Raw genomic sequence first — 27,750 nt, 5'->3', positions numbered from 1 at the left:
TTTGCTGCTCTCCATTTGACTCCACACTTCGCATATTTTACTATTTACATACAAAAATGCAGAAAATAAGATCTTAAAAACAGAGCTGTTTTGCGTGGGCCAATGTGCATGAGCTTAAACCCTCTGAAGTGACCCATTGGTAGCAAGATGAAAACAATTGAGTTTACATTAAAAAAAAAAAAGCACACAATTTTGAAATAATAATCTTGCCGAAGGCTAGACGGGGACCTGATCACCAATGCCATCTTGCGGTCTGTCCTAGAGGAGAGGAAATATAGATGAGACACAAAACAACAACAACTTCCCCGATGACACTTTGAACCGACCTCTTCCTTTGACAGGATGTGCACAAACATCACAGTCTGATACTGCCCTGTGTCATGTTCTGAAGATGGACCAAATCTACAAATATAATATTATAATCAAATAAATGTTGCTATCTATGTACTGTTTTTTATCACATGTGAATAAATCAACATTTGTTATCAGTCAAACCAATAATCGATTTGTTTCCTAAAAACCGTGCACACCTTAACTTCAGTGTGTTATCACTCACTTGCTGCAGAGACAGACAGCTAAAGCGAAGATGATGAGCGGCCCAATAGTTGACAGTGTGTATATCAAAGGCACAAGCAAGACTCGGGAAGTGACTATAGAAAAAAACATAGAGTTTTAATAAAGTTTTGATTTCTGATGACATTACAATGCTTTATCTACCTTTAGTGGCCGTCTCTTCATTCAGTGTCACGTTCCATTGCATAGTTTGGATTCCGTTTTCGCCCATCAAATCACATCTGTAGATTCCAGTGTCATTTTCTTGAAAGTCCGATATACTTAAATGTGAAGGATAGTTTGGGTGTATTTGAAACTTGGCACTAAAATTTGAAATTGTTTTGTTCTTGTAGTATGCATAAGAATATCCTTCTTTGACCCAGTTGACTTGTTGTACTGTATAGGTTTTATTTGTTTCGAATGTTAGTTTGACCCAGTCTCCTCTTGATGCCTGTTTGGCAATGATATTCGCTGAAACTGACAATAAAAAGAAAATCTTTAAACCGACCAAATGTTTCAAACAACATTGACAAAGAATGTTACCATATATGTCGACTGTACCTGCAAAAATGAGAGTGCAGAACTGAATGAGCAGCCATAGCAGAATGACCATTGCAATAAGTTGATTCATAGTGATGGTTGAAGCTTCTGCATGTGCCGTTTAGTATCTGAGGAGGTGTGTAAACCAGAGGAAGTGTCAGACATACACGCCTCTGTGTGTTTCTCCAGTTACAGCATTGCCCATACTGTATTCACTTAAACCAACATGAAATCAGTTTATTTTTTATTTTTACTGACATCTCCCTGCTTGAATGTAAAAATATATTGATGCATCACTAAATCTCGGCAAGCATGTGAGTGGCATATGGGTGCTGTTTTGACAGAGCATGGAACACCTTAAGTTCCGTTTATGTCCATCAAATCACATCTGTAGATTCCAGTGTAATTTTCTTGAAAGTCCAGTATACTTAAATATGGAGGATGGTTTGGGTGTATTTCAAATTTGGCACTAAAATTTGAAATTGTTTGGTTCTTGCGGTATGCATAAGAATATCCTTCTTTGACCCAGTTGAGTTGTTTTACTGTATAGGTTTTATTTGTATTGAATATAAGATTGACCTGGCGTCCTCTGGATGCCTGTTTGGTAACGATATCCGCTGAAACTGACAATAAAATTAAAGCCATTAAAACCAATCAAATGATAAAATGATCAAACTCAGAGACAACATTACCGCAAAAATGAGACTGCAGAGCTGAATGAGCTGCAGAAAACCAGGCAGAGTCGCCATGGCTGCTTAGTGCTTACTTGATTCAAAGAGATGTAGTTGTGGTTTCTACACTTCTTGTTCTGTGTCTGGACGTGTGTAAACCAAAATGAAATGTCAGATGTGCATCAGTGAGATTCACCAGGAAAAAGGCACTCATTCAACGCACTGGAACCAACATAAGTACATTGATATAGTTTGTTTCTAAAAATCCTGTGTGCCATCTTTAAATTGATTATGTCACTAAATCTCATCATGCAGTAATGTGAACTTAATAGGAGTGTTGCTTTGTTAGTGAATGGAATGGCACTGAATGAGTACACTTGCTTTTACTGTACCTCATTGTGTAAATGTGTGCTTTGGACTATTTTTCCCTCTTTGTTCCCCGTGCCAGGTTAATGAATGAGGTCCTGGGTAATGGCAGTGTGCAGACGCCGTTGGCCATATTCAGCAGAGACTGACTGTGATGAGCCAACGCACTGCAAACACTGCATCTGTTTAGCACTGGCACATTGTCTCTATTATGCAAAAGCCTTAATTACTGAACAAGTCAGCGTGGTTACAAAATGTGTATAATTAATCAGGAAGTGAATTGAATATGGCAAAAAAATTATGATTTTTAAGACAACAGATAGGTAAGATATTAACAACCTCTGCCTTTTCCCCCCTTGTTTTTTTTATTTATTTCTGATTCACTGTAAGCATGTGCCTCCAAAATACTTTCATGTGTGGATTAGAAGATAAAGATGAGCCTGAAAAACATATACCGTAGGTGCATAGTTGTCCACCGGAAGCCTTTCACCCACTCACCTTAGGCGCACTAAACAAATTCATTTCCTGTTAAAGGTATATGCTTTGACATTTGAATCCACACAAGGCAGGTTATTACTTCTTTTAACCCTTTATAGGGCAAGTGAGTATTTTGGTAATTTCTGCACACTTTACATATGGCCTCCTTACTGCACATCAGTATAAGGTAAAGAAGCATGTAGTCCTCATTCAGCCAATCAGAAGAGATCACCAAACATCACAGATCCCAATACTGTGGCATTTGACCAATCAGCAGAGACTGGTCACACTCTCAACTTCCTGTTTTCTCTGAAGTCTGAAAAAGAACCATAAAAGTCTGGCTAAATTCATGGTACATTTCATAATATGTGATTTTTGTGTTGGTTTTGGAGGACATAGTGAAATGAGTGAAATTACAGCATGAAAAAGGCAGGCACCATATTTGATCATACACTTCACTTAAACCTAAAGTTAATTAGTTTTGTCCATATTTGGACATGCCCGTAGCACCTATTATTCATACTTAAAGTATTCTCTTGACAAAAGAACCAATAAACCCTAAGACTATGGTTTTATGTTGCCAAAGGTTATTTTTAGAAGCATTTTTAGGCAAACAATATTGGAGGTGAGTGACCCCGCCCACTGTATAATACGAGACCTGAAAGTAGATTTTGTATATTTTATATATAAACTTTGTATTTATTTTTACGCCTTAAAGGGCAAGGAACTAAATATGGTAACTTCATTTACAGTCATTTCATTATTATTATTTTTTTTTACCAGTTTAGGGCAAGAAAGTAAATTAAAAAAAAACGACATTGATTTTCTGCATGATAATGAAAAATTTAGAACAGAAACACACTTGTGTTTTGTCCCCCCAATAACACTCTTAAGTTGAAATTATTTATTTCAAAGTATTTCAATGAGTGCCCTATAAAGGGTTAACTTCTTGTGAAAAAACCCCACTGGTCATAGGAAAAAAACTGTAAAAAATCATTGTGTTTTCGGATGCTGCAGTGTTGTGTGTGTGTGTGTGTGTGTGTGTGCGATTGTGACTGCGTGAGCTTAAACTATGACCCTTGGAGGCATTGATGGATGTTTGTGAATATCTAAGCAGCCTCTCAGAAAGCCCAGGGCAGAGCACAGACAGACTTCAGAGGAGCGCTCACCTCTGTTCTCTATGTTGAATACTGCATCATTTGCTTATTTTTTTTGTTTGTTTGCGCGATGCTAGAATTTAAATCAGGGCTGACACAAATGAGAATGCAAGACTATGCTTTGGTTACTAGGAATTATTTATACTGGACAATAGGACAAAGGAGAAAGGAACAGTATTTCTCCATGAACAAAAGGGACCTTGAGTAATATAATCAGTGTTGAGGTAGATATTGCTCATTGCGCTCAATAGACTATTATATTTGCCAAAAGAAAGAAGAAAAAAAAGAACAACGCCTTGAAAGGGAACCCACATAATATTTTATTTATCATTGGCACTGCACTTTCACAAAATACTACTGACAGACAGAATGCTGCATTTACTAGTCTTTTTTATGCAACTGCAATCCTGCTTCTTTTTGTACTATATCATGTTTTAGTCTCTATATTTTGTGTCTGACAGTCAACTTAAAAAGAAAAGAGCCTTTTTGTCAGACAAAGGGGAAATTGTCCATGTTGCAACAGCCAAGTCCTATTTCAGCACTGCATTTGAGAAAAGAGCAATAACATAGTCATTGTGTGTCATGTATCCCTTACTATCACAGTTGCTATTTCCATCCTGTTATAATGTTGCAAATGACAACTGGGAGGATTTTATCTGCACTTTTTGTTTTTAGTGCAATTAATGTATGTAACAAGTGAATGTCTCCATTGTGAAATCAGGCTTATTTTATTTGATCATATTATATGTTGTTGGATGATCTACCTTGATCTGCTTCTTGTAATTTAGTACCAAATTGTGCTCTACAAATAAACTTGCCTAAAAATAATAAATGCATAATTCTAATACATAAATGCAAGAGTGAATAACCAGGCTTCAAGACAACTCACCTGTTAGTAAACAAACGCAGGCTAAATCATCCATAGCTACTGCATTCGTTGGCAAATCGCCTGTAGGACATTTATTTGCAAGGATTATCACAAGACTCCTCGTGACAACAGTGTTAAACTGACAGAAGGGGTCGCACCTCATCCCTGTATGGACCCCAGTCCCTCCTCCACACTGCCTCGCTCCAGTAACGACCTCAGAGGACTCGGGACCATTGCGCGCTCTGATTGGTCTCACTGGACGGAGAGAGGAGGGCGCACGGCGGAGTGACGGCCACGAATTCCTCCGCGCTCCTCAAATTACTTGAAATCTCCGACCCCCAGCTCCTGGTCTCCAGCTCCGTCCTGACAAACGCCCGCCGCAGACCCTTCCTCCTCTGTCCTCCGAGCCAACGCGCAAGGTAGATCAGCGACATTACGGTTTTCCCCTCAGAAAACACCACCATATTTGATTGTTTTCCATCTTTTGTCCGGCTGTAACGTCACTTTCTCTTTTCTTTTCCATCCAGATGTTGCGAAGTGTCGCTGTGCTCTTTCTTCTCTCCATAGCCCTCTCCAGAGCGGAGGTAAGTTTCAGATCATGTCTTCTGTCCGTTTTTCAACTTGTTTTAGTTGTTAAACTGTGTCTTATACTGAACATTTTGGTTCTAATTGTCTTACTGTGTTGGTGGGCAGATGCATCTGTGAATTTTGATCAAATGCAATTGCAATTCTAGGAAAGATTGTAAAGAGAGTAAAACTGGGTTTAGTGGACGCCTATTGTCTGGTCCATTTCATCAGAAAGATTGTGTAGATTTAACAATGATTATCATTTTCTTTATTCATGGCGCACCCATCTAAACATTATTTTAAAGCTTTCTTAATGCCATAAGCTTAACATTGTTGTTTTAACTGCACTATTTATCAGATGCGATATAAAGACGTTATTAGGGTGTATTAGCCTATGTGAGTCAGTAATGTAATACCAGGAGGGCCCACACACTGACAGACAGCTGTAAAAAGAGGGCTCCACTGCGCTGTTCCCAGCGTCCTTGATGCTTAAAGACCCTCATCATTAAACTGTAGGATGTTTTGTTGTTGTAAAATGCTCTGGCGCTTGGCATCTGCTGTGATGACGTGTCTGGGTGGTCAGTCATTGGTGTATGTTTGTCAGGGGTGGGCAGTGTGCTCTGGAGCTGTGAGAAAACTCACCTCAAGCCTCTCACAGTGAAAGGCTAAGTGGATGTCCTCTGAGCAAACACACACTGTTTGCTCTTAGATTAGGCAGCTCTGATGGAGGGCACAGGTAGAGGATGGAGAGATTGAGTCTTCATTTCGGTTTAGTTCCAGTTTTCCCCTGAATGGAGGACAAAAATATGTTTTAAATGCCCTTTGCATTGAGAGACTAAGGCTTTCTGTATGAGTCACAAGCAGAAGCCTGGGTCAGTGTCATGTTTTGCTTTTTAAATGTTTAAGATGCTTTTAATCCATATTCTACTTTGGGAGTCCAGTTGATGACTTGGTCTTTTCTTGGAGAAGACATCATTTATTTGACCAACTGCTCTGTGAGGCACCAGGTGGTGGCCGGGGACCTTCACCTCAGCAGACACAGCTGTTGAACACCTGGCCCTGTGTCAGCTCTTCGCCGCATTTACCTTCTCCCATTTCTAGCATCAGCTATAGTTTAATTAAAGGACGAACTGTTCAACCAAAGCAAAAGTGGACCAATATACTTGATTGTTTGCGTGTATATACTTGCTTGTTGATGGCCACTAAGACATCACATTAACCTTCTACCAGGAATATGACACCATCTTTGGTTGGCTACAAAAACAAGCCCATTGTGAAGCCTTATTGCATTCACATAGCAGTGGTCTGTTTGGTAATTAAATTAGATTAAGACAGAGTATGATGCAGAGTCTGGAGCGCTCCCACAAAGTTAATAGTGAGACATTAGAAAAGCAGCTATTTTCCAGAGGTCATTACCCCGATAATATACGGCCTGTTGGCTGTCCGTGACAAGGGCTTGAACGGGCTACCAAGATGGATGTCAACAAGTCAGAGCAAAGAACTCAATGGATCTGATGAGTCTACAGAGTGTTATGGGCAATTTTAGTGATGAATGAATAAGTTTGTCAGTGCTACAAGCTGAATTTACTGTAGCACATAGTGCCTGTAGTCTGTAGAGAAAGCAGGCATTGTCATATGTTTTGGTCTGTGTTAGAAAACAGTAATTTCTACCAGATGACTTCAGTGACTCGATCTGGAAGGAATGAGGCTGAGGGATTTTGTTAGTAACTAACAACAAACATTACCTATGAATCTGGAGCCATTGTATTTATTTAATGAGAACTCATTTGTTTGTGAAAAGCAGCAAAGATGCAGCTCAACAATACTAATCTATCAACATCTCTCTTTATCTTAAGGCTGATACTTTACCATTGAAAACTGTTCTGTTTGAAGACTAGCTGTTCACAGATGTGGTGTCGAGGTCAGGAACTCTTTGAGTGTTTGTGTGAGATTATGAGATAAAACCAAACGAGTAACCAAAAGATGGTAATTTACCCAGACAAAAGTCAGAAGAAAGTCATGGAAGTCAGCAGCCTCAGGGCACAAGTGTGTTCTCTCCTTTATAAAGCATGAGAAGAGTTTATTGCTGTGCCATGCGCTGTGATAAGGTAGTGGGGTGAATAACACCAGGGTTACTTTGGATATTACTCTAAAAATATACAGGCACAGGAAATTTACTTTCACTTGGCTCTCTGATTGGTTAGGGTGCAGAAGAAAATTCCCCTGGTCACATTTAGAAAATTACCTTTTACATTTGCACACTGGTATCTATACTCTCAGACCTACTTAGATACTTTTCTTTTCTTTTTCTTTTTCTTTTTCTTTTTTAATATACAAAAAGAGTAAAATTCTTCAACACCTATCATCTTTGATTTGTAAATATCCTGACCAAAATGCTTTCTTCAGAGAGAAATGTGGTGTGTTTGTGATCTTTGAGACGCCTACCTTTCCTGCATTTTAATTGTCATGATATCAACAGACTAAAGTTCCCAGAATTTTCCCGTGGGTCTGATGGAGCCCTTTCCTTCCAGGTGTCTCTCCGTGTTGATGCCTGTTCTGTGTGATTCAGGGTTGGCTAAAAATACCAGTCCAGGTGGAGAGAACATGAGGGGACGCAGTGTCCTCTGTCTGTATCAGCCTGCTCTAATTACCTCGGCTCAACATCCCGGCATTGTGGAGGATGGAGAGGTGGTCTGATGTAAAGCTCAGCCACCGCCATGCAATAGATTTGGGTTCACGTGACATCATACCATTGTAACGTACCTGTCCACGGCTCTCAGGTGATGACAAACCTGCAATTGACAATACAAAACTAATAATACTGTCTTTTGAGTGGCCAAAAAAACAGACTTTCACTTGTAAAATTAATAGTAAACGCGTGGATCCCCAACAAAAATAGGATTCAACATAATGTGTTTTTTTCTGTTGCTTTACTTCTCTCCATCTTAAACTAGCGCCGTGAGTGCAGCCTATTACAAGCCAGAGAGATGGGAACCGAGGTAAAGCGGTGGCTGTGGACGGTGTTGGGGGCTAGGGCAGCGTTTCATGTCCCCGCGCCGCTGCGTTCTTCTTCGTTCTTGGCTCGGCATGAAAGGAGTCCTCATTTAGCTTACCAGCCCGAACGGTGCCTTATCGTTAATGACACTGCTCTCAAAGGCGCCACGCAGAAATGACAAGGAGCGCCTACTCACAGAAGGCCTTGTCAGGGATAATTACTGTGTAACGCAGGAAAATGCACTCTCAAAGTTTGGGGGGGGGGGGAAGCTTGGCAATTTGAACAACTTTTAACCGCTCCACTTGAAGACAAAATGAGTCCAGTCAACCTCTTGATCATTCATATGTTCTCCCGTGCCAATGCTTCTTAACATTTTTAAAATATGCACGGCAAACTAATTCCCCCCCCCCCAAAAATGTACATCTGACCAACTGTTAAGTAAAATGCGATGTCAACACTGCGCACCTCGGTAAAGTTTTCTGCCGTTTTTCACTCATAATGTAGGTTAGGGGTATTTTTATATAGAAACAAACAAACCAGGCAGCTGTTGATATATTGTTCCGTAGCCAACAGTGAAATGGTGGATATTTTTACTCAACATGTGCTGAATGTTGAGCATTGAGCGTGTTCAACCAAACCGGAGTGCTGTTTAATATTCTGCGCGGTGTCAAACCAGATGTTTCAATGGGCTAGACGTGACTATAAGATGTCAATTTGAATTCGTGCAGCTTCATAGTTTGACTTAATGGCATAATTAAGGTGCTGTTGGTAGAACTAAAGCTTTCAGAGCAGCATAAGAGAAGACAGGGCAGAAAATCACCCTTTTATTTCCCAGGTTTGAGCACCACGTGTCTTTTAGAGTGGCACGATTTTGGAAAATATATAATTTTTGATGCATTAACAGAGACTGACATCGGAACTGCTGATCACAGGAATCACATGCATTTTACATTTTAGAATACTTTTGTAGAGGCTTAAACTGCCGGGATTAAATTCTTTTATAAACTCTATCCCGGGGGAACGCAGAGCAAAGTGTCAGTTCCATACCGAGTTTGGGCTAATGTGGCTGATTGCAGGACAGCTGACGGCTTGACGCGACCGCCGTGTGACAGAACAGCAGGGGAGGGAGAGCGAGGGTGGTGCTGTCTGTGTTTACAGGGTTTTATGTTCCTCCCTGACGTTTTAACTGCTCACAGATGTGTCCCTGCCCAAGCCGTGACTTATTCCCTGCTTTTTTGTCAGACCCTTTCCCTCATTGTGCGACTTTCTTTGTTCATTGGCCCCTTTTCTTATTTTTACTCCATTTCGTCTGGATGTGTTAAGGTCTCCACAAGTGCTTCCCCTTCTCTAACAGCAGTGTGTTTGATAAAGTACTTGACCTAGTTAAAAACATTTAGGGTCATCCACTTTTGTGCATTTGCGACACATTACTATAGGATTAAAGCTTTTCGCGTACTAAAAAGATAAAGCTACAAGCATCTATAGTGTTTTGGTGAAAAATACTTAAAAAATATGTCTCCTCATAACTCACAACGTTACTGGGACCGAGACATCACCGGCTTATCTCCATGGAGACGTCGCTGCTTTGCTTTGAGTATAGCCAAACATCAATACATTCATCTTCCTAATGCTTTATTTTGATAATACATTGCAAAAACAGCATTGTTTGTGTTTATCGTTGCAATATACAGTATAATATACAGTATAGCTAATTATGTCATTTAATTAAAGCTCAATTAAATCCCAAGCTTTAATGGAGCTTGGGATTGTTTTGCCCAAACCAGTGAGATTTAATTTCATCCCACAATAATAAGCCAATGGAAATGCTACAATATGAAATACTGGACTTATCATTTAACACTGTTGTATGTTAGAACATATTCAGCAGTGACACAGCAGCTGAAAGAGTTGTTCCAAGGCCTTTTTAGGTACTTCTTTACATAGTTTTGGCTCCTGTAAATCTGTGCATGTTGCTTTCTGATTACAAGAATCAGATTTTGTCCATGACATTTGATCCAAAGCTTGCTGAGAGTTTGTATGCATTTGGAAGAGATATACAGTTGGAGGCGGTTAAAACAGACTCTGAAAGAAAGAGTCCTCTCTCCCTTCAGGGTGTAGCTGTTACATTCGCGCTGTATTACAAGGGGATGTAGAGGCCGCCCTCGCTGACATCATCCGTCCGTTGGCGCATTCCTATCCCAGTGAATAAGCGGCAGACCTATGCAGACCTCTTATTAGCAGGCTCTCTTTGTTTGTGCAGGTCTCTCCTCTCAGTGTTTTTTTTCAGAGCGCTCCTAAGACCACCTCTTAGCAGGCAACATGTCTTTCCAGTGCACTCAATTCCGCTTCCTCCGGCCTCATTATCACAAGGACACATCCTGCCTGTTCCGCTGTCGGGCTCTTGTCACAAAATCTATTAAAAAACTAAACAGGCCTGACGTAGATGACGAGTATAGCCCCGATGTTGCTGTACACCTGCTCCCCGGAGTCCAGCGCGCTTAAGCAGGAGCGGAGCCCATTTCCTATGTATGAACACTGGCTGGGATCAATTCAAGGGTAGAACAGCCTAGAGATTAAAGATTGTACATGTATGAATTATTGAGGGAATTGCTACAGCAGAGCAAGGGTAGCCGTTCTCTGTGATCTCCCTTCCCTTGTGCGTTGGATTTCACAACGAGGGCTCTGCCAATTCCTGAAAGAAGGAAATTGGTTCATGGTTCACGTTAAGTGAGAATAAAAGTGTGTAGGAAGGCGTTGAGCGGAGTCTCTGTTGGTGAGGCCTAGTTCCACAGAGGTCCTTGCGGGCGGAGGAGACCAGCTGTTGAGTGCCAGCCAGCAGGAGAAAGAACGAAAGAAAGAAAAAAAGCATCGGACAAGAGTTGGAAAACAGGGACACCTCTCTGACCTAGATAGAGAAAACATTTGGCTCAAGACGCACCCTGCAGGACCCCGGCTGAGGCTGGACTCCGCTCCGGAATGTTCCCCCGCACTTTAATTCCACTCATCTGTGCATTCTCCACATTCTTCTGACTCTTGTTTCGTTGTACAGTTTAGAGGAAATGTGACTTTGATTATATAGACATTTTTTCCTCACATCGCCAAGCTCCTGATTAGTTTTGGTTTTCAAGTATCACCTGAGAAAAGGTTTTGCTTTCCAACTACCACCAGGTCTAATCTGGGTCTATACCAGGATGTCTGAACAAGGGCTAACTAAGGCTAGACAGGACACAAGGGGTCAACCTGATCAGCATGTTTTGGGAGGTAGTGGAAACTGTAGCACCCGGAGGAAACCTGGCTGGCTGCCTTCAGTCTCCTCTGATCCTCTGAAACGGGGCAGCGCCTCCTGGGTTTGTCCCTGTTTCAGAGCGTGGTGTCCTGCACTGTTCAGCTCCACCTCCTCCTTCCTCTTCCTCTTGCGCAGTTCCCTCCGCTCCCTCTGCTCCACATCAGTCTTTCACCATCTACCGGGAAGATCTCTAGCAGTTAATCTGTTAATCTCCTGTGAACGTCCATTAGCCAGAACAATCGAAGGCATGTGTGGCTTAGCTGTGAGTCTCGCCCGGATACCTCCTTGTTTGTCCCTTCCTTGTTTCCTGTAGCGCCCCTTGTGGCGCCTCCGCTGTGCTGCAGGTGTGAGGGGCTCTTGGTGCCTCTTCAGTGTCTCAGAAGAAATTTGTAAAAAGCTGCTTTCTTCAGAACCATTATGGACTCTTTGCAGTAAAAAAAAATCCACTGAACCCCACAAAAACACGGCAAAGACGTACAAAAGTATCCAGTAAAACAAAGTTGAACACAGAAAACACGAATGCAGTTTGCAGAAAAAGGCAAAGCTGTCCCAAGAGAGAGGGAGGTTGCTGCCTGTTTATTTGAAGGCAGTTTCTGGAAATTAGCTTATACACACAAAGCATAGTTCTATATTTTGTTTAATGACACATTTTTCAAAGCGATTATTCAGATTACACCATTCCTCAAGGAAATATCTTATCTTCTTTAATGAAGTCCCGTTTTTTCCATTCTATTTTGCTTTTGAACATTAAGAAACAAAACAACCAGCCGTCTTACAGTCACACATGTCCGTCTTCGTTCTTACTCTGCGTAAATGTCTCGTTTTAATAATTGAAGCTGCAAAATACCACACTATATTATTTATGAAAACACACAGCTGACACGCTCTATCTGCCAGACAAAGGACTACGTGTTTGTCTAACTCTACATTACGGTGCCATTGACCAGATCTCGTGCAGTGCAATGCAGCGGCACATCCATCCCATAATAGCCACATTTATGAACCTCCTCACATTTTCGTTATCATTGCTGCAGTGTCTCAGAGGCTCTGAACTACTCCTCACCTTTTAAATGTGCCACAGCTCAGTTCACCTTAAACATATTGCTGATTTAGCCATATTACACTGCGCTGCACACGCTGAAGGGGAGCGTTTACATTTGGCTCGTACTGGAGAGCACATCGACTATAAAGCTCAATTTATTCTATAAAACTGACTTTAACCGGCTAAGATGAAATCCATATCCCCTAGATTATATGTTATGCCTATAGCTTTGCATCCATCATGTCGGTTCCTCCTCTTGGTGTATATTGATGGTTTAATGCTAACGCAGGGCAGGGAGTACTAGATGGGGGAGTAGATACCTCCGGATGTCCAGTACATTGATCAGGCTGCTACAGGTCAATGGAGCAGTAGCACCACAGTGCGAGTGTGTGCAGTAACGTCATGCAGAGACGAAGGGAAAGGTATCCCATTATCTTCCATTATGGAGGGATAATGAGGGACAAGACTAAAAAATAGTGCTCAAGACAAAGCGAATCTAAACGAGACTTAAAAATGCATATAACTGAAAGTATTTTATCTACACTCTTGCCTCTTACTGTAATTGATTAATTCTATGTTGATGTTTTTATTGATTGTATTTGTTTTCTTATATTTATGCAACTGTGAAGCACTTTGAATTGCCTTGTGTATGAATTGTGCTCTCCAAATAAACTTGCCTTGCCTTGCCATGTCGTGCATAATACCCACATATAGTTTACAATGTGTGAAATGTTAATCAGAGTAGCAATTCACAAATTTGAATGAGAACTGTCTCCATCTTGCTATCATTTATCATTAACCTCTACATTTTTATTATCATGCGATTAATGTTTTGGATTATTTGTTTGTTTTTTCCTTGGTGAAGTAAGTTAGAATCATATATAAAAGGTCAATTGTTGAGGTACACAATGGTCTTCGTCTCTGCCGTCGTGAAAAGACACGGCACTGGGTGGGAACAAGACGACAAGACATGAATTACAAGCTCAGGAGAAATGACTTGAGTTGAAAGTCATCTCACAGATAGAAGACAACGCATCACTTGGGACTTTTAATCTTCTTAAAAACCTTGAAATAATTTGAACTCCCCCCCAAAAATGATGATAAATAAGATTAGAATGTGTTTGTATATAAACTGGAATATGCTGGAGGCAGCCGTTTCCATAATGAGTTCGACTTAATCTGTTATGAATCATCGTGCACTTATCACGGCTCCCGCTCCTGTCATTGGTGAAAAATAAGGCAGGGTTTGTTGGCTGTGGTGAACACTTCATGTCATTAAAGTGGGACAGGCTCCGCAGTGTTTGTTTATGCTGACTTGGGTGTCTTTTTGGGGACATCTGCTGCTGACCGGGTTAATTAGTGAATAGGGAGTATGTGCAGGACAGGCGTTACTTGAAATTAAATGTTTGGTTACAATTTATTTGGACTAACAAACTTCCTTGGCTAAAACCAATTAACCCTGCATTGTGCAAATGTGATAAAATTGTTCAATATAACCTGGTGTAAACCGCGTTAATACCATCCAGAAAATAAATGGATTCCTGGGCGTGTGCTTGCCGTTCTGAGATTGTGTTTCTGCTCGGATTTCTTAGCTTTATTAAAGACACTTGTGCATCTCTCTGTAAGTGACAGTCCACATCACATCCTCCACTGTGATCTTATTAGCCCTCCCGCTTCCCTTTTTTTGATTGACACCGATGTGATCCTGCAACATCACAAGCTGGAACACGCTTTCACCATAGCAACAGCCCGGCGCCCGTGTTTTTATTAACCAAATGTCAGGGATACTGATTCTTTTCGAGCACTGGACGGGCAGAGCAATATGGGGAAACGGCTCGCGTTTGTGAGACTGCTATCCATTATTCATGTCCCCATCAGAGGTTTCCACAGGTTTCAACAATCTGTAACGCTGAGTTTTCCAACACGCTCGAGGCCGGAGGGACCACTTTGATGCTTTTGCAGGACTTTGGAGTACACGTCTGCGCCAAATTAATGCATGGAAATGGATAAAAAAAATAAAAAAAACGTTCTCTCACTGGCCCAGGGTCAAAACATCTCCATTGCAGCTTTTGCGGGTGCAGGAGCTTTACCCACAAGAATCGTGTGTGTTAGGCTTCAGTCGATCGATCAATCAATCAATCAATCAATCAATCAATCAATCAATCAATCAATCAATCAATCAATCAATCAATCAATCAATCAATCTATCAATCAATCAATCAATCAATCAATCAATCAATCAAGCTGTAGTAGTTCAGGCCAGGTCTAGGTTCAGCAACACTATGAGCCCAAAGACCTATATGACCAGGTTATTCCATCAAGGGATTTCTTCTTCCCTGATGGTACAGGCGTTTTCCGAGATGACAATGCCAGGATTCATCGGGCTCACGTTGTGAAAGACTGGTTCAGGGAGCATGAGACATCATTTTCACACATGGACTGGCCGCCACAGAGTCCAGATCTTAAAGGATCTGTGTCATGCTATTTTAGCCATCACAAAGTAAAGTATAGGCATTTATATGATATATATTTATATTGTACCTCTGCCGCTATGGAGTGCTATTTTTTGTGAGAAATATAAGTATTTTCTGGGGGTATTTTGCAAACCCGGAAGACAAGATGCTTCGATTCAGTTAACTCCGCCCCCTCTCTCTGAGCGGATCTGCTCATGCATTATTAGCAGTAAAATAAATATAAATATCACAGCAATAAGTGAAGTTACTTGACAATACAGTTATAAGGAGTTGAGTTGACATCTGCAACACAGCTTCATTAATGGCTAACACACATAAGCTAACACACACGCTAACACACACGCTAACACACAAGCTAACACACGTTTTGACTCACCATCGCTCTGTCCCGGCCTCTCCATCACATTGGGGACTCGCGTTGGTTATAAAAGTTAATCCACTTTGAGAAGATTCACCAAACATCCATCAGAGACAGTCACAGAAAAACACTATTTTGGCGATAGTAACTGAATTCCGGAAAGAAATTCCAACTTCTGGCGAGTGGCCTCTTCTTTAGGAAGGTTGAAAAAAGTCCTGCACCTCTCGTAGCCAAACACGCTTTTCTCCGCGACATTATCATTAGGTAAGAATAAAGAACAGGCGTGTCCAGAATAGTTTAGAAAGAGCTCCATCTTCACATCCTTCAGTGCAAACATGACATCTGTTCAGACGCTCAGGGGTGCGTTTGTTTTCAGCCCTGACCTGGAAGCGCTTCCTTTTAAAAAAAAAATGTTTTATTCATTTATTTTTTTTAAGCTGTTTTCTAAATTAAAATCAGGTCGTAAGGCATTACATTACAGAAGTTGTGTTCTTCCTGTTTGACACTATGACGTAAAAAAACGCATGATATAGGCCCTTTTGGCCCATTGAGACTCTTTGGGGTGTGCTGGGAAAGGCTTTGCACAGTGGTCACACTCTCCCATCATCAATATAAGCTCTTGGTGAAAAATTAATGCAACACTGTTAATAATAAATACAGTGACATTGCAGAAGCTTTGGGCTTTTTTTTTTGTGGCGACTTTAGTATCGGTCAGGCAATGTATTTTAACCTCTTACCCCTTGCCTTAACAGTGCACATTTTCTCCAGTTCGGCTTTACCCAAATCTAAAAGCTTCTCTACTGGAGCTCATTTGAAAGCTAGGGCCTATGAAACTGATTGTAACTTTTTTTGTCAGTTTGTTGCCGTTTACGCATTTTTAGTGTTTTTTGTCATGTTTTGGTCACTTTTTCATACATTTTTGTCGCTCTTTCGTGGCTTTTTTGTTGCCATTTCAACACTTTTAGTCATGTTTTTGTCGCTATGTTATTGTTGCTTCCCCAGTGTGTTTTTGTCAGATTTTGGAATTGTTTCTGTTGTGTTTTCCTCTTTTTTTTTGCTTTTTGTCATGTTTTCATCACTTTTTCATCTCATTTTTGTCACGTTTTTGTTACATTGTCGTCACGTTTTTGTCATTTTTTTAAAGTCTCTTTTTCTTGCTTTTTCATCACTCTTTAGTCGAATGTTTTTGTCACTCTTTATTGTGTTATTATTGCTTTTCCTGAACGTTTTTGTCACTCTTTTGCCACTTTTTTGCTTTTAGATTTGGGTAATGCCAAACTGGAGAAAATGTGCTCGGTTCAGGTGGGGGTAAGAAGTTAAAATCAGGCTGCTACATGATGGAATACAAATGGTTAAAAGAGGTCTGTAAACTTTCTGAACCCTCTGTATGATTTCAACCCAGATTCCACCCTGGACTGAGCAGTGCAGCTCACGTGCACTCAGACCCCGCGCCGGCCCTCTGTCTGGCTCGCTCAGGAAATGGCAGCTTAGGGAGGAGGGGAGCGGAGAGAAAAGATTTCACTAAGCATGGGAATGGGCCCAAAGGAAAACATGGCTCACACTCCAGATGTGGGAACACCCTGTATACACATAGGGCCAGGCTCAGACAGGGAGAGGAGGAGGGAATACTGTCCACAGAAATGGCTCTACAAACTCCGCTTGGCACCATCTGATTGGTTGCCGTTTTTTGGCAAGTGGATAAAATATGTGCCTGAAGTCTGGAGCAATATGTTAAACTTTTTTGTCTGAAGATGACCCAATCATCAACTTTGAAACTGCTTTGACGTTTTTGTACTGTTTAAGTAGATGTTTATTTTTGCTTTGAAAAGCCTTTTTACTCATTGAGAAATGGCTGTTTCTGTTTGTGTTGACTTAAAGAGAAGACAGTCCTATTAAACAGCTGCTGCTCATGCTCATGTTTAGTGTTTTATGTGAGGATTGTCATTTCACAAACTCTGTGAAAACACAGACTGTAACAATTGTTTGTTTTCTTCATGGATCTGTATAAAGTTTTCTTAGCCAAACCCTAAAAGAAAATATGAACTTGATTCAACTGAAATTGCTGCAAAACAACCTAAATGTGTTATGTTTTGTTAATATGATAATGTCAGTATTGTATAAAGTTATCTCGGCAAAGTGAAAGTACGCACATTGCTGAGCTGGTGGTGCAGCACCATCTAGAGGAGATTATCCTCAAATACTGAACACTGTACTTTTAACCAAGTGAGCAGCACTAAAATCTACTTCTGAATTAACATAGCATGTAAATACTGTGTGACAAACTATCATAATTTGTGCGTGGTATAAATAAACATGTCTTGCCAAATACAATATTTTAATTTTGAGGACCCTGCACCAAAAGAGTTGCTTTTCTTTTTTGTTCAGGAGCTGCAGAGTAAAAGCAAAGTGTGCGCTAATGTGTTCTGTGGAGCTGGGAGAGAGTGTGCGGTGAATGAAAAGGGCGAGCCGAGCTGCCTGTGCATCGAGGTGAGTGCATGCTTAACTCCTTGTTTCACTTGGAATATCTGAAGTAACTCAATCCTGATCATTATTGCATTTGCTGTTGTAGAGCTGCAAACCCCACAAGAGGTCAGTGTGTGGCAGCAATGGTAAAACCTACAGGAATCACTGTGAGCTCCACAGAGACGCCTGTCTGACCGGGCTGAAGATCCAGGTGGCTTATGATGGACACTGCCAGGGTATGGGTGCAATATGCACACACTATTTAAGAGAACTACTGTTGTTTTCGTGGAGGACACTTATTTGTTTTCCAGCCAATTGGCCGCCCTCTTTGTGACTTTGCTCTTAATATAATTACGTTTCAAGAGGATAACTTGTTTTATACCCCACATAAAGTGGCACCAGTCTCATCATACTGATAATGCTGTTTCATGGGTGATCTCTAATCAAGCATATATCCACTGACCTGATATGTTGGGTCACCGAGTTCTAGGCTTTATTGTTTTATAGCTATCTTTGTCATTTGATATGGCTGCCAGTGTTACTTGGTTTATCAGTGAATTCATCACATAGTTGTATCTTATCTAAGCGAACTTTCACTGGTGGTCTCACTGGAAAATGAGGCAGCTTTCATTGCACCATGATACCAAAGTGACTTTTACTACACAAAATAATAATTAGATATCATCACCAAAATCACAAATATGCATTTTTTTCTCTTGTACTTGTTTTTCTGCCCTCAGAGAAGAAGACAGATAAGGCTGCAGCTAGTCCAGGTCTGTGACATTCTCTAAAAGCTCACAGTGATCATAAAGGGCAGTATTTACTTATGTTCATGAAGTTGATTAACATCTGCGCTCTCCTGTAGTGGTGTGCTTTGCTGCTGACCGCAATGAACTGAGAGGCCGGATCATTCAGTGGCTTCAGACTGAGGTTGTTCCAGATGGATGGTTTGCCAAAGGCTCCAACTTTTCTGACATCCTGCACAAGTACTTCAAGGTGGGTACTTTTTTTTTATAAAACTAAATAGTTGTTCCTCACTTTGTGACCTGACGGAGCCCATATAGAAACAGTAGTTGCACTTGGTTAAGTGTCTTTTTTGTTAAAGGAATAGGCCACCGTTATTACATACTGAGATATGTTCTTACCTTAGCTTTGACGAGTTCTTTAGGACCTGTCTGATCTTCACCCGTGCCTTCAATCACGTAAACACAGCGCAGACGGCGTTAGCATTTAGCTTCTCCCTCTCTCCACTATAGCTCCAAAACAGGTCAAGATAGAAGCTACCAAGCTCTTCCACGTTTTCCCTATTTAAATATGGTTACGTGAAGTGTTACACTACAAAGTATAATTACACAAAGTTAAACAATGTGGATTTTCTAAGCGGATAAAAGGGGGAACTATATTGTACAATATTGTATATTGTATTGTATTATTATTTGTAATAATACCAGGAGTAGTTCGAAATCCGCGCAGTAATCTTCACTTTACTGCGCAGTAATCTTCACTTTACTGTGCGGATGCCAAATTACTCCTGGTATTATTACGCCTTACAATATAGTTCCCCCTTTTCGAGTTCCTAAAGAACTCGTCAAAGCTAAGGTAAGAATATATCTCAGTATGTAAAATTCCTTCCTTTAATACCTCATGCCTTGTGTTTGTATAGTCCTACGACAATGGAGATGCTCAGATGGATTCCTCTGAGCTGCTGAAATTCATCCAGCACAACGAGTCTGTTGTGGAGATGCAGTCATACGCAGACCAGGAGAGCAACAAGCTGCTCAGGTCTGGCCTTGGAATTTGTTCTCCGTATTTGCAAATACACACGCAAATATATCCTCACCTTTATTACAGTGGTTCATAAATATCTACATATTTCTCACTTATTTGCTTTCAGGAGCCTGTGTGTTGATGCCCTCATTGAGCTCTCTGATGAAAATGCTGACTGGAAGCTCAGCTTCGATGAGTTCCTCAACTGCTTGAAGCCTGGATTTAATCCACCAGAGAAAAGTGGGTTTAAAATGATATTTCCGCCTTTGATGATGGAGCCCAAGCCGCGTGATTAGCAAGAGTTATGACTTGATAGTGTAGAAATAAACTCTGCTACTGTTGCATGTGTTTAATATTAGCCAACACAGATTATGGAAACTGCTGCGTCATTCTGTGTCATCTGTAGAATGTGCCTTGGAGGACGAGACCTATGATGACGGTGCTGAGACGCAGGTGGAATGTAACCGCTGTGTTTGTGCTTGTGGAAACTGGGTCTGCACTGCCATGACATGCACTGGTAATAATAATAATACTACTAATAACAATAATAATATGCATTTAGTTTTGTTGTTATGACCTTCATGTAAAACATTCTACTGTATTGCTTAGACAAGACAGCAGCGATGGCTGACACAACAGATCCTGATGCTGAGATGACTGAAGAAGAATGGAACCTCCGTGTGGCGGAGCTTAACAAACATCAGGTTTGTATTTAAATAAACAAAATATCAATTCATTAGTACAGATAACTCTTCAACTATTCATTTATTAATAATAAAGAGTTTATTAAAAACTAAGAATGAGGTCATCAAAGGACTCCTTCTTCACAGGAAACAATGGAAAAGATGAAGTCCAGCACAAAGGAGGCCTAGAAGAAGAGTAAATGAAGACAAGGACGCCCGGTGTCACCCCTTTTGCATACTTGACTGACTTTGGGGCCACATGTTGTTGACCAATTGTTTTGTTTCTACTATGTTATATTATACATTTGTCAGTGATTTATTTCAAATGTGTTCAGTACTGTCATACTGTATTTGATTGTATTACCGTGTCCCCGCTGTAAGGGCTTTTTTACAGGTATTATATTTGTTACGTTTCTCAGTAAAAGGTTGTCACTGTTTTTGAATATGGAAGTCACTGAGCAGGTAGCGTGATGAGGGTGTTCCTACCTACACTGTTAGCAGGTTGTTTATGGAGCTGTCGGGCAGTGTGCATGAGAGGGCAGAGTAGGAGCGAGGGTAATTTAGCTGCCCTTTAGAACTGTCAGTATTCCACGACTTGACAAATGCACTTCTACTTTCCTATTGCTCTCTTTGACTTAATTTCATCACCAATGTTTAAAATGTGTTTGTTTTGTATCTTCTCAAGTAATGTTTGCTTACTCCTACAGTATTTGGTTATTGGTTCAAATTGGAGTGCTTAGTTTATATTCATTATCTCTGTGGTGCTTTGATTTAATTTTACTTTATGTGCAACAGCACATCTGTGCCCTTCTCTGGGCTGGTTCAATGATTGCACGGTAAAAACAGAAACCAAAGTTTGTATGCAGAGTTTGAATAATCCTCAGAGTAGTGTACAGCTTTGGACCCAGCAACTACATTATACCTGTTGTTTCATAATCACTCTCAGAGGACTAGCCTCAGTAGGTGTCCTAGTAATTGGATGCATGTTCATTGAGTGTGTGCATGGTGGATGTTGAGAGTAGTAGGTTTGTTAGTGTATTATACCAGTGCCTTAGACCTGCAAAGAGCAACGCTCTACTTTTTATCAAAGTTTGCACATTGACAAATTATGAGTGTGCAGGAATTTGATTCTCTTAATCTTTCTACCCAATAATGTATTTCTACCGTAGGTTTAGACTTTTTATTCCACTAAAAATGCTGAGACTGTGTGAACAATAAACTGTACTTGCTAATAAACAAAGTAGCTACAACACTTAAATGTGCAATATAACATTATTATAGACCCATGACAATGTACCTATGATCGAAACGGAGTTGTCTATAAAACTGCTTCACTGGTGAATTTAGCTGTTTCTCATTCAAAGCATGCCTCACTCAGAATCGCCTTGCATAATGTAACAGATGAGAGGTGTTACATAATGTCCAGATGAACGAGAGCTCCCTGGTTGGTAGATTGTGGGGTCACGTTTTAGTAGTTCAATAAAAAGGTTATGAAAAGTTATGAAATTGAGTTGTGAAAATATCATGTTACACATAGACAGTTGTAAAATGCTTAAATAATCTATTGTGTTTGTTGTAAAATAGAGGGTGAGATTAGCCAATAGTCCGTCAGTGGGCGGAGATTACTCAGAATGAGCCAATCTCCGGGAGCCAGTCGTGTCCATGGTCGTGTCCCAGTGAAAGCCTGGTTGTTGCTTTTCAGCAGCGACTGCATGGCTGTCTGTGTAGAAGTGAGCCCACGATGCCTCTGTACTGACCTCGATTCTTTTTCTGATGAGATGTGGTTCAGAGTGGCCCCAGTGAGAAGAGAGGCCCCTCTGTCCCGCTTCGCTCTCATTTCAATAGAGGGACACCAGCTTCTGGATTCAACTCCCCTTAAACGGGTAAAATCTACGCTGAAGTTCGCGTGAGGCTTGGACACAAGAAATCGCCATCGTTTTCAAAAATGGAGCTTCACGAAGGGGCCGCGGCAGCAACAGGCGACGGCGTACTGGACTTCTCACGCCTGAATCTGAGCACTCTGAATGTGGACAGTGTCAGTGACGAGAGAAGAAAAGACGCTAAACAGATTTATCTGAACAACAATCGGCTAGTCTCGCTATCCTCGTCAATTTACCTTTTTAATAACCTCGAGTTTCTGGACATTAGCAACAACAGATTGACGGCCATATGTGAGGACATTACACGGCTAACCAAGCTAAAAACACTGCTAGCCAAGAACAACAGACTGAACGAGTATTCGCTGCCCAAAGAGTTTGGTTCTTTGCAGCTGGAGGTGCTGAATCTAAGTGGAAACAGATTTGAAGAGATCCCCCTTCAGTGCACACAAATGCTGCGTCTGCAGTCGCTGTCACTTGGTGGAAATAGACTGAAAAGTATTCCTCCGGAGATAGAAAACTTAACGAGGTATGTGAGTACTGGTAAAAAGTAATTAATAAAGTTCAATGAGTCAGCTGGCAGGATGCTAACTTTACAAACTGTCATGGTGTGTATGAACGGTCGGTGGGACTCCGGATTAAGGTCCCTTTTCTAGACCCTAAAAGAACCTTCCCTATGGCCAAGTGCACGGCATTGTTTCCATGGTTACCTGAGCCACTAGTATTGTGTGAGTCCCCAATACCTTTAGATTCTTTTATATCTATGACCCCACATATGAAGCTACATTACAAAGTGTCAAAATGTTAAACAACATCGCATCTAATTTATGATTTAGGTATAGGCCCTCTATTTTCAAACATGGGTACTCCTATACATTTACTCAAGTACACTTGAGGAACTTTTTGCTTATATATATATATATATATATATATATATATATATATATATATATATATATACATATAGAGAGAGAAACATAATTTGTTCCTCTAATTTTTGCTGGTGTCTATACTTTTGAAATATCAGAATTTGTTTTGTCTTATTACATCCACACAAAAACGACTATTATTTATTTCAGATCTTTTTACACTTGAGCATTGCTATGTATTAATCAGTTAACTTGGGACAATGACAGGGTCAGCCAGCAAATGGTAGTTTTGCCCTAAAAAAAATCTAACTTCTGTATCTAGTATAAATAGAGCTGGTCGTCTTATCTGGTGGTGTTTTTCTGTTGCAATACGGAATGACCCAGATCAGAGATCAAAAGCTCCAACACTATAGATTCTAAACAAGAAAGGATCAAGATCGGCTACGTATGTTCATGTGATCATAACAGTCTTAGGCAGCAGTTCTCAGTTGGTGGGTTGTGACCCAACAGAGGGTCTCAGAAGTATTATTAGTAGGCCGCGAGCCATGCAGGGACATTTCTTTTATAGTGATCTACTAAAAAAGAATAACAACCCTACAGGAGTCTGGTAAATGACTGAATGACATGAATTGATTTGGAAATTCTGTGTTTTCTTACTACAAATTAAATTCAGTTTCAGGTCAGGGCTTTTCGTCCTAGTTTGACAATGGGTCTCGACATTTGATTATACTTTTCAATTTACTTTTAAACTAAGTACATTGTTTTACCAATTTAATGGTAAATATTTCTGCAACCTGCCTGGCCTTTATACATACAAAAGCACACATTTCAGTGAAAAGTGGCAGCATTTTTCAGTAATGTGTGTTGTTGCTAGCATAGATATATCTAGCAGGTGAACGAGTTTAACATGACCTCCACCACCTGCATTTGCATTTTTCTGTTCTTAAATTTCTTCGAAATCCAGTGTGAGTACTTCTAATATTGGCCATTTCTGTCCAAAAATAAATCACCTTTTATTTATTTACGTCTTGTTTGTAACAATATTGAATTTTTTAGCCCTTTGTCATTCCAAATGTGTGCTTTTTACTATTCTGTGTGATAATGAGACTCTTCCAGCTGTGTGAGTAATGGATTCTGGTGGCAGACCCCTCACTGGCTCTTAACATGTCAGTGTCTCTGTTCAGCCCCCAAGGACAGTGTAATGGCCTGTGTCTCACTGTCGCTGTGTCATCAGTTCCTGCAGCTTGCCTAGCAGCTCACTGTTTATTTCACTTTACATTTCCTTCGCTCACTGTTGTGTAACTACTGGACAACTTGAATTTACTTAAAGAATAATCTTAATTTCTCAGTTTTTATTGTTAACGTTAAAGTGTGTCCCAAGAGTGATTTGTTCAACTATTTATATTTATATTGCATTTATTGAGACCTTTCTTCTATTTCCCCTGAGTTCTCAAATTCACGGCATTCATGCATCTCTAGTTCCCTCTTGTGGTTAAATGCAGTATCTAGACGAGGACAACTGCTATTGTAACTGTAGAATGTACTTTTTTCCCCTTACTTTTTCAGTCTGGAGCTGCTCTATCTCGGGGGTAACCTCATCACTGCTATTCCTGCAGAAGTGGCAAATCTGCCCTTTCTAACCTACTTGGTTCTCTGTGATAATCGCATTCAAAGTGTTCCTCCTCAACTCACCAGGTAACTACTGTGCTATGGCAGATATTTTCATCATCATATTCTCTCTCAAAGGTTGATGGATTCATGTTTCTTTTTATACAAGGCTGGACTCGCTACGATCTCTGAGTCTTCACAACAACTTGCTGACATACCTGCCTCGAGAGATTCTCAGCTTGGTTCATCTGCAAGAACTCAGTCTCCGCGGCAACCCCCTGGTGGTGCGCTTTGTCAAAGAGATGACCTATGACCCTCCATCGCTGTTGGAGCTGGCAGGACGCACCATAAAGAGCAGAAATATTCCTTACTTCCCACATGAGCTGCCAGACAATTTACTGTGCTATCTGGACCTGGCCAGCAAGTGCCCCAACCCAAAATGCGCTGGTAAGACATGGCTGTGTATCTGTAATTATCCAGGCGTTTTTTTCAAATGTGTTATAGCACTTTGTGGGCCCGAGAGCAGACTAGTTTCAGCTGCATTTACTTCACTGCTAGTTCAGTCCGCACTCACAGGCAGTGTCTACAATCACTCCAAACGCCACACTGTAAAGGCTGATATACTTCAGTGTCAAACCCATGCTGAAGCGCTGATCTCACCTGGCAACCAATCAGTGAGCTTTCAGAAGCTGCAGCGATGCAGACGTGTCGCGGACGTGCACCTTCTCCAAAAACTCACTATGCATCAAGTGCACAGGCTGTGATTGGTTGATCCATTCCATACGCAACATGAGGAAACTACCCACAAAATCCTTCGGGCTCCCTCTTCCAAGCTATTTTTGATTAAAACACTGTTGCTATGTTTCAGTAGTTTTGTTTTTTAACTTATTATGTTATTAAAATAAGAAAATGCATCACAGAGGAGAAACGCCCTTAGTCACGTGGCAACAATCAGCTGTTCACCGAACTTGTTCCTGTAAGTATAGGGGGGATTCGAACTGCCAACCTCCCAGTTATGAGACGACTCGTTCTACTATCTGAGTCACTGCCGCATGTGCACTCTTCCCTTCTTTCCACACGTCCCATCCTAGCACAGCACGTGTTCTTTACAAAAATACAGATCAGTATTCTTCACACCACACACGCCCTGCTCCAGAGGGAGACAGATGCACCCGCGACCACCTGTGTAGCCCTCTCTGGGAGTGGTTCTTTAGATTAGCCTATAGTGTAGCTGACCCGAAAACACTGCTCTGTAATTGATAGCTCTTCAGTGCCAATGTGAACACTCTGTGAGTGTCATCTTTGAAACTGACTGACTGACTGTTTCCAGGTGTGTATTTTGATTCCTGTGTGCGTCACATCAAATTTGTGGACTTCTGTGGGAAGTACCGGCTGCCACTAATGCACTACCTGTGTTCCCCGGAGTGCACATCTCCTTGCAGCTCCAACCCTCAGAGCGACGCGGAGTCAGAGGATGAGTACAGTGTCCCGGCTGACCGACTGCAGAGGGTGCTCCTTGGATAGCAGCACACAAAGACTCTCGTCTCCTATTAGCCTTGTCATCAGACCTTACGATCCAATCTTATGAACTAAAGCCAACATTTTCCCCAAATACATATTGGTGCTATGCTAACCCTTTAAGATTGTTGAAAGTTGTTTTACACTTTAAGCCCCAATCAGCCACATTGAAATTGTGGATTTCAAGGGCTGCATTTCAGGGGAGCGTGATAATACTGTAGTTATATAGCTGTGTGCTTTTGTAGATCACAGGATTTGCAGTAGGGGCATAGTTTACTAGATTAACCTACATCATGGGTTTGTGAGCATGTGAAAAATGCTTATCTAGGCTCACATACAGGAAGTGGATGTAGGGTGGACCCGGGAAAACCAACAAAGAACACTGGCTATACGACAACACAGTGGCAACCTCCATCTTTCACTTCAGGACTGTTGTCCTCGCTGCATAAACGCACCAGTTTGTGTGTTCATTTACACAAACAATTTTTATGTTTAGAGAGTTTATATTACACAATATATGTCTGTTTTTCCCATTGACTGATTTGTGTTGAGTGCAAGGACCTCCTTAATTGCACATAAAAGTCATATTTAGAAATAAAATAAGGGTCCTTTATGTTACATTACTTCCTACAATCAGCGTTTGCCAAGTGCCTTACTAGTTTTAGCGATCTAAAGCTGTGCAACAATGTGATCATCTGCACCTAACTACAAACACTTAAAAATTCTTCAGATTTATATAAATGCCTTATCTTCATATGCACATGCTACTTAAACATAGTATGCTCTGCACCTGTACCATTTAATGTAATCTTTCTACTTCTATGTAACTGTACAGAAAGAGAGTAACAGATATTTTTGACTTTTGTGATCTAATTAAAGTTGGTCAAATATGATTAATCCAAAACTATCTTTTATCTTCATTCTTGTTCATCGTGTTCTTCAGATGCTACAAAAGTTTTGATTATTTTCTTCTTTTTCCACTTTAGCTCCAAATGTACAAGAGTGGTGATAGGAAAGAGCTGAATATTTTGCATGGCCATGTGTTACAGTTAACCCACTTGGCAGTTGGCATGGCTTGTAAGCACCGAGATGCAATCTGAGACGCTGCACTCAGCAATCCTGATATTTTTGTTAGTGTCACCTGCAATTAACAGGGGGATTAGTGGAGTACCTTATACCTCTGATCTTCTCCTCTTACGTTACCCTTTTTAATGAGGAAAATTTTCAAGAGCTACAAAAGTTTCACTTAAGATGCGTTTGTACTCTTATGATAGGTGACAGATATGTTACTACCTACTATATGCTAGACCAAAATGCAACAGGCACTGACATGCAATGTTGAGTTATGCAGTCTGCTTGTTTTATTACATAATAGTAAATTATGCACTTATATGTTATGAACAGTTTCCATTGCAAACTTTAAATGTTTGTTGTAATGTGTATTTTGTTGATATTTGTCTCTTATGGCCCTCATGTTTAAAGGCTAGCATATCTGCTGCTTTTGAACTTTGACATGCATGCGAGGCCACACAAACACAGTAGCTCTTTGAGCTTTGTTTGTACCTGCACGATGTGCACAATTGTTCTAATCACCTGGAGTTGGGATCTTACT

General features: G+C 40.7%; 2 protein-coding genes across 2 annotated transcripts; both read left to right on the top strand.

Moving 5' to 3' along the window:
• Positions 1-4,801: 4,801 nt before the first annotated feature.
• Positions 4,802-21,722, top strand: LOC306967839 (follistatin-related protein 1-like). The gene is made up of 11 exons (XM_079563021.1): positions 4,802-5,050; positions 5,159-5,215; positions 17,739-17,840; positions 17,923-18,052; positions 18,557-18,589; positions 18,682-18,812; positions 19,480-19,598; positions 19,711-19,823; positions 19,990-20,100; positions 20,193-20,287; positions 20,414-21,722. The coding sequence occupies exons 2-11, from the start codon at positions 5,159-5,161 to the stop codon at positions 20,453-20,455; spliced, it is 933 nt and encodes a 310-aa protein (XP_079419147.1). The 5' UTR covers positions 4,802-5,050; the 3' UTR covers positions 20,456-21,722.
• A 215-nt stretch (positions 21,723-21,937) lies between these two features.
• On the top strand, positions 21,938-26,977 carry LOC306967914 (leucine-rich repeat-containing protein 58-like). Its single transcript, XM_079563113.1, has 4 exons — positions 21,938-22,672; positions 24,579-24,707; positions 24,790-25,067; positions 25,951-26,977. Exons 1-4 carry the CDS (start codon positions 22,212-22,214, stop codon positions 26,142-26,144), a joined length of 1,062 nt encoding a protein of 353 aa, XP_079419239.1. The 5' UTR covers positions 21,938-22,211; the 3' UTR covers positions 26,145-26,977.
• Positions 26,978-27,750: the final 773 nt, after the last annotated feature.

The sequence above is a fragment of the Gobius niger genome, assembly GCF_951799975.1.
Source record: "Gobius niger genome assembly, chromosome: 9".
Lineage (NCBI taxonomy): Eukaryota > Metazoa > Chordata > Actinopteri > Gobiiformes > Gobiidae > Gobius > Gobius niger.
Note: the sequence above shows the minus strand (reverse complement) of the source record. Positions and strands in the feature narration are given on the sequence as shown.

Coding starts and splice junctions, on each gene's coding strand:
- LOC306967839 (XM_079563021.1), top strand. CDS start 5,159: ATGTTGCGAAGTGTCGCTGTGCTCTTTCTTCTCTCCATAGCCCTCTCC. Junction 18,813..19,479: donor TCCTGCACAAGTACTTCAAG/GTGGGTACTTTT, acceptor GTGTTTGTATAG/TCCTACGACAATGGAGATGC. Junction 20,101..20,192: donor CACTGCCATGACATGCACTG/GTAATAATAATA, acceptor TGTATTGCTTAG/ACAAGACAGCAGCGATGGCT.
- LOC306967914 (XM_079563113.1), top strand. CDS start 22,212: ATGGAGCTTCACGAAGGGGCCGCGGCAGCAACAGGCGACGGCGTACTG. Junction 22,673..24,578: donor GAGATAGAAAACTTAACGAG/GTATGTGAGTAC, acceptor TTACTTTTTCAG/TCTGGAGCTGCTCTATCTCG. Junction 25,068..25,950: donor CCCCAACCCAAAATGCGCTG/GTAAGACATGGC, acceptor GACTGTTTCCAG/GTGTGTATTTTGATTCCTGT.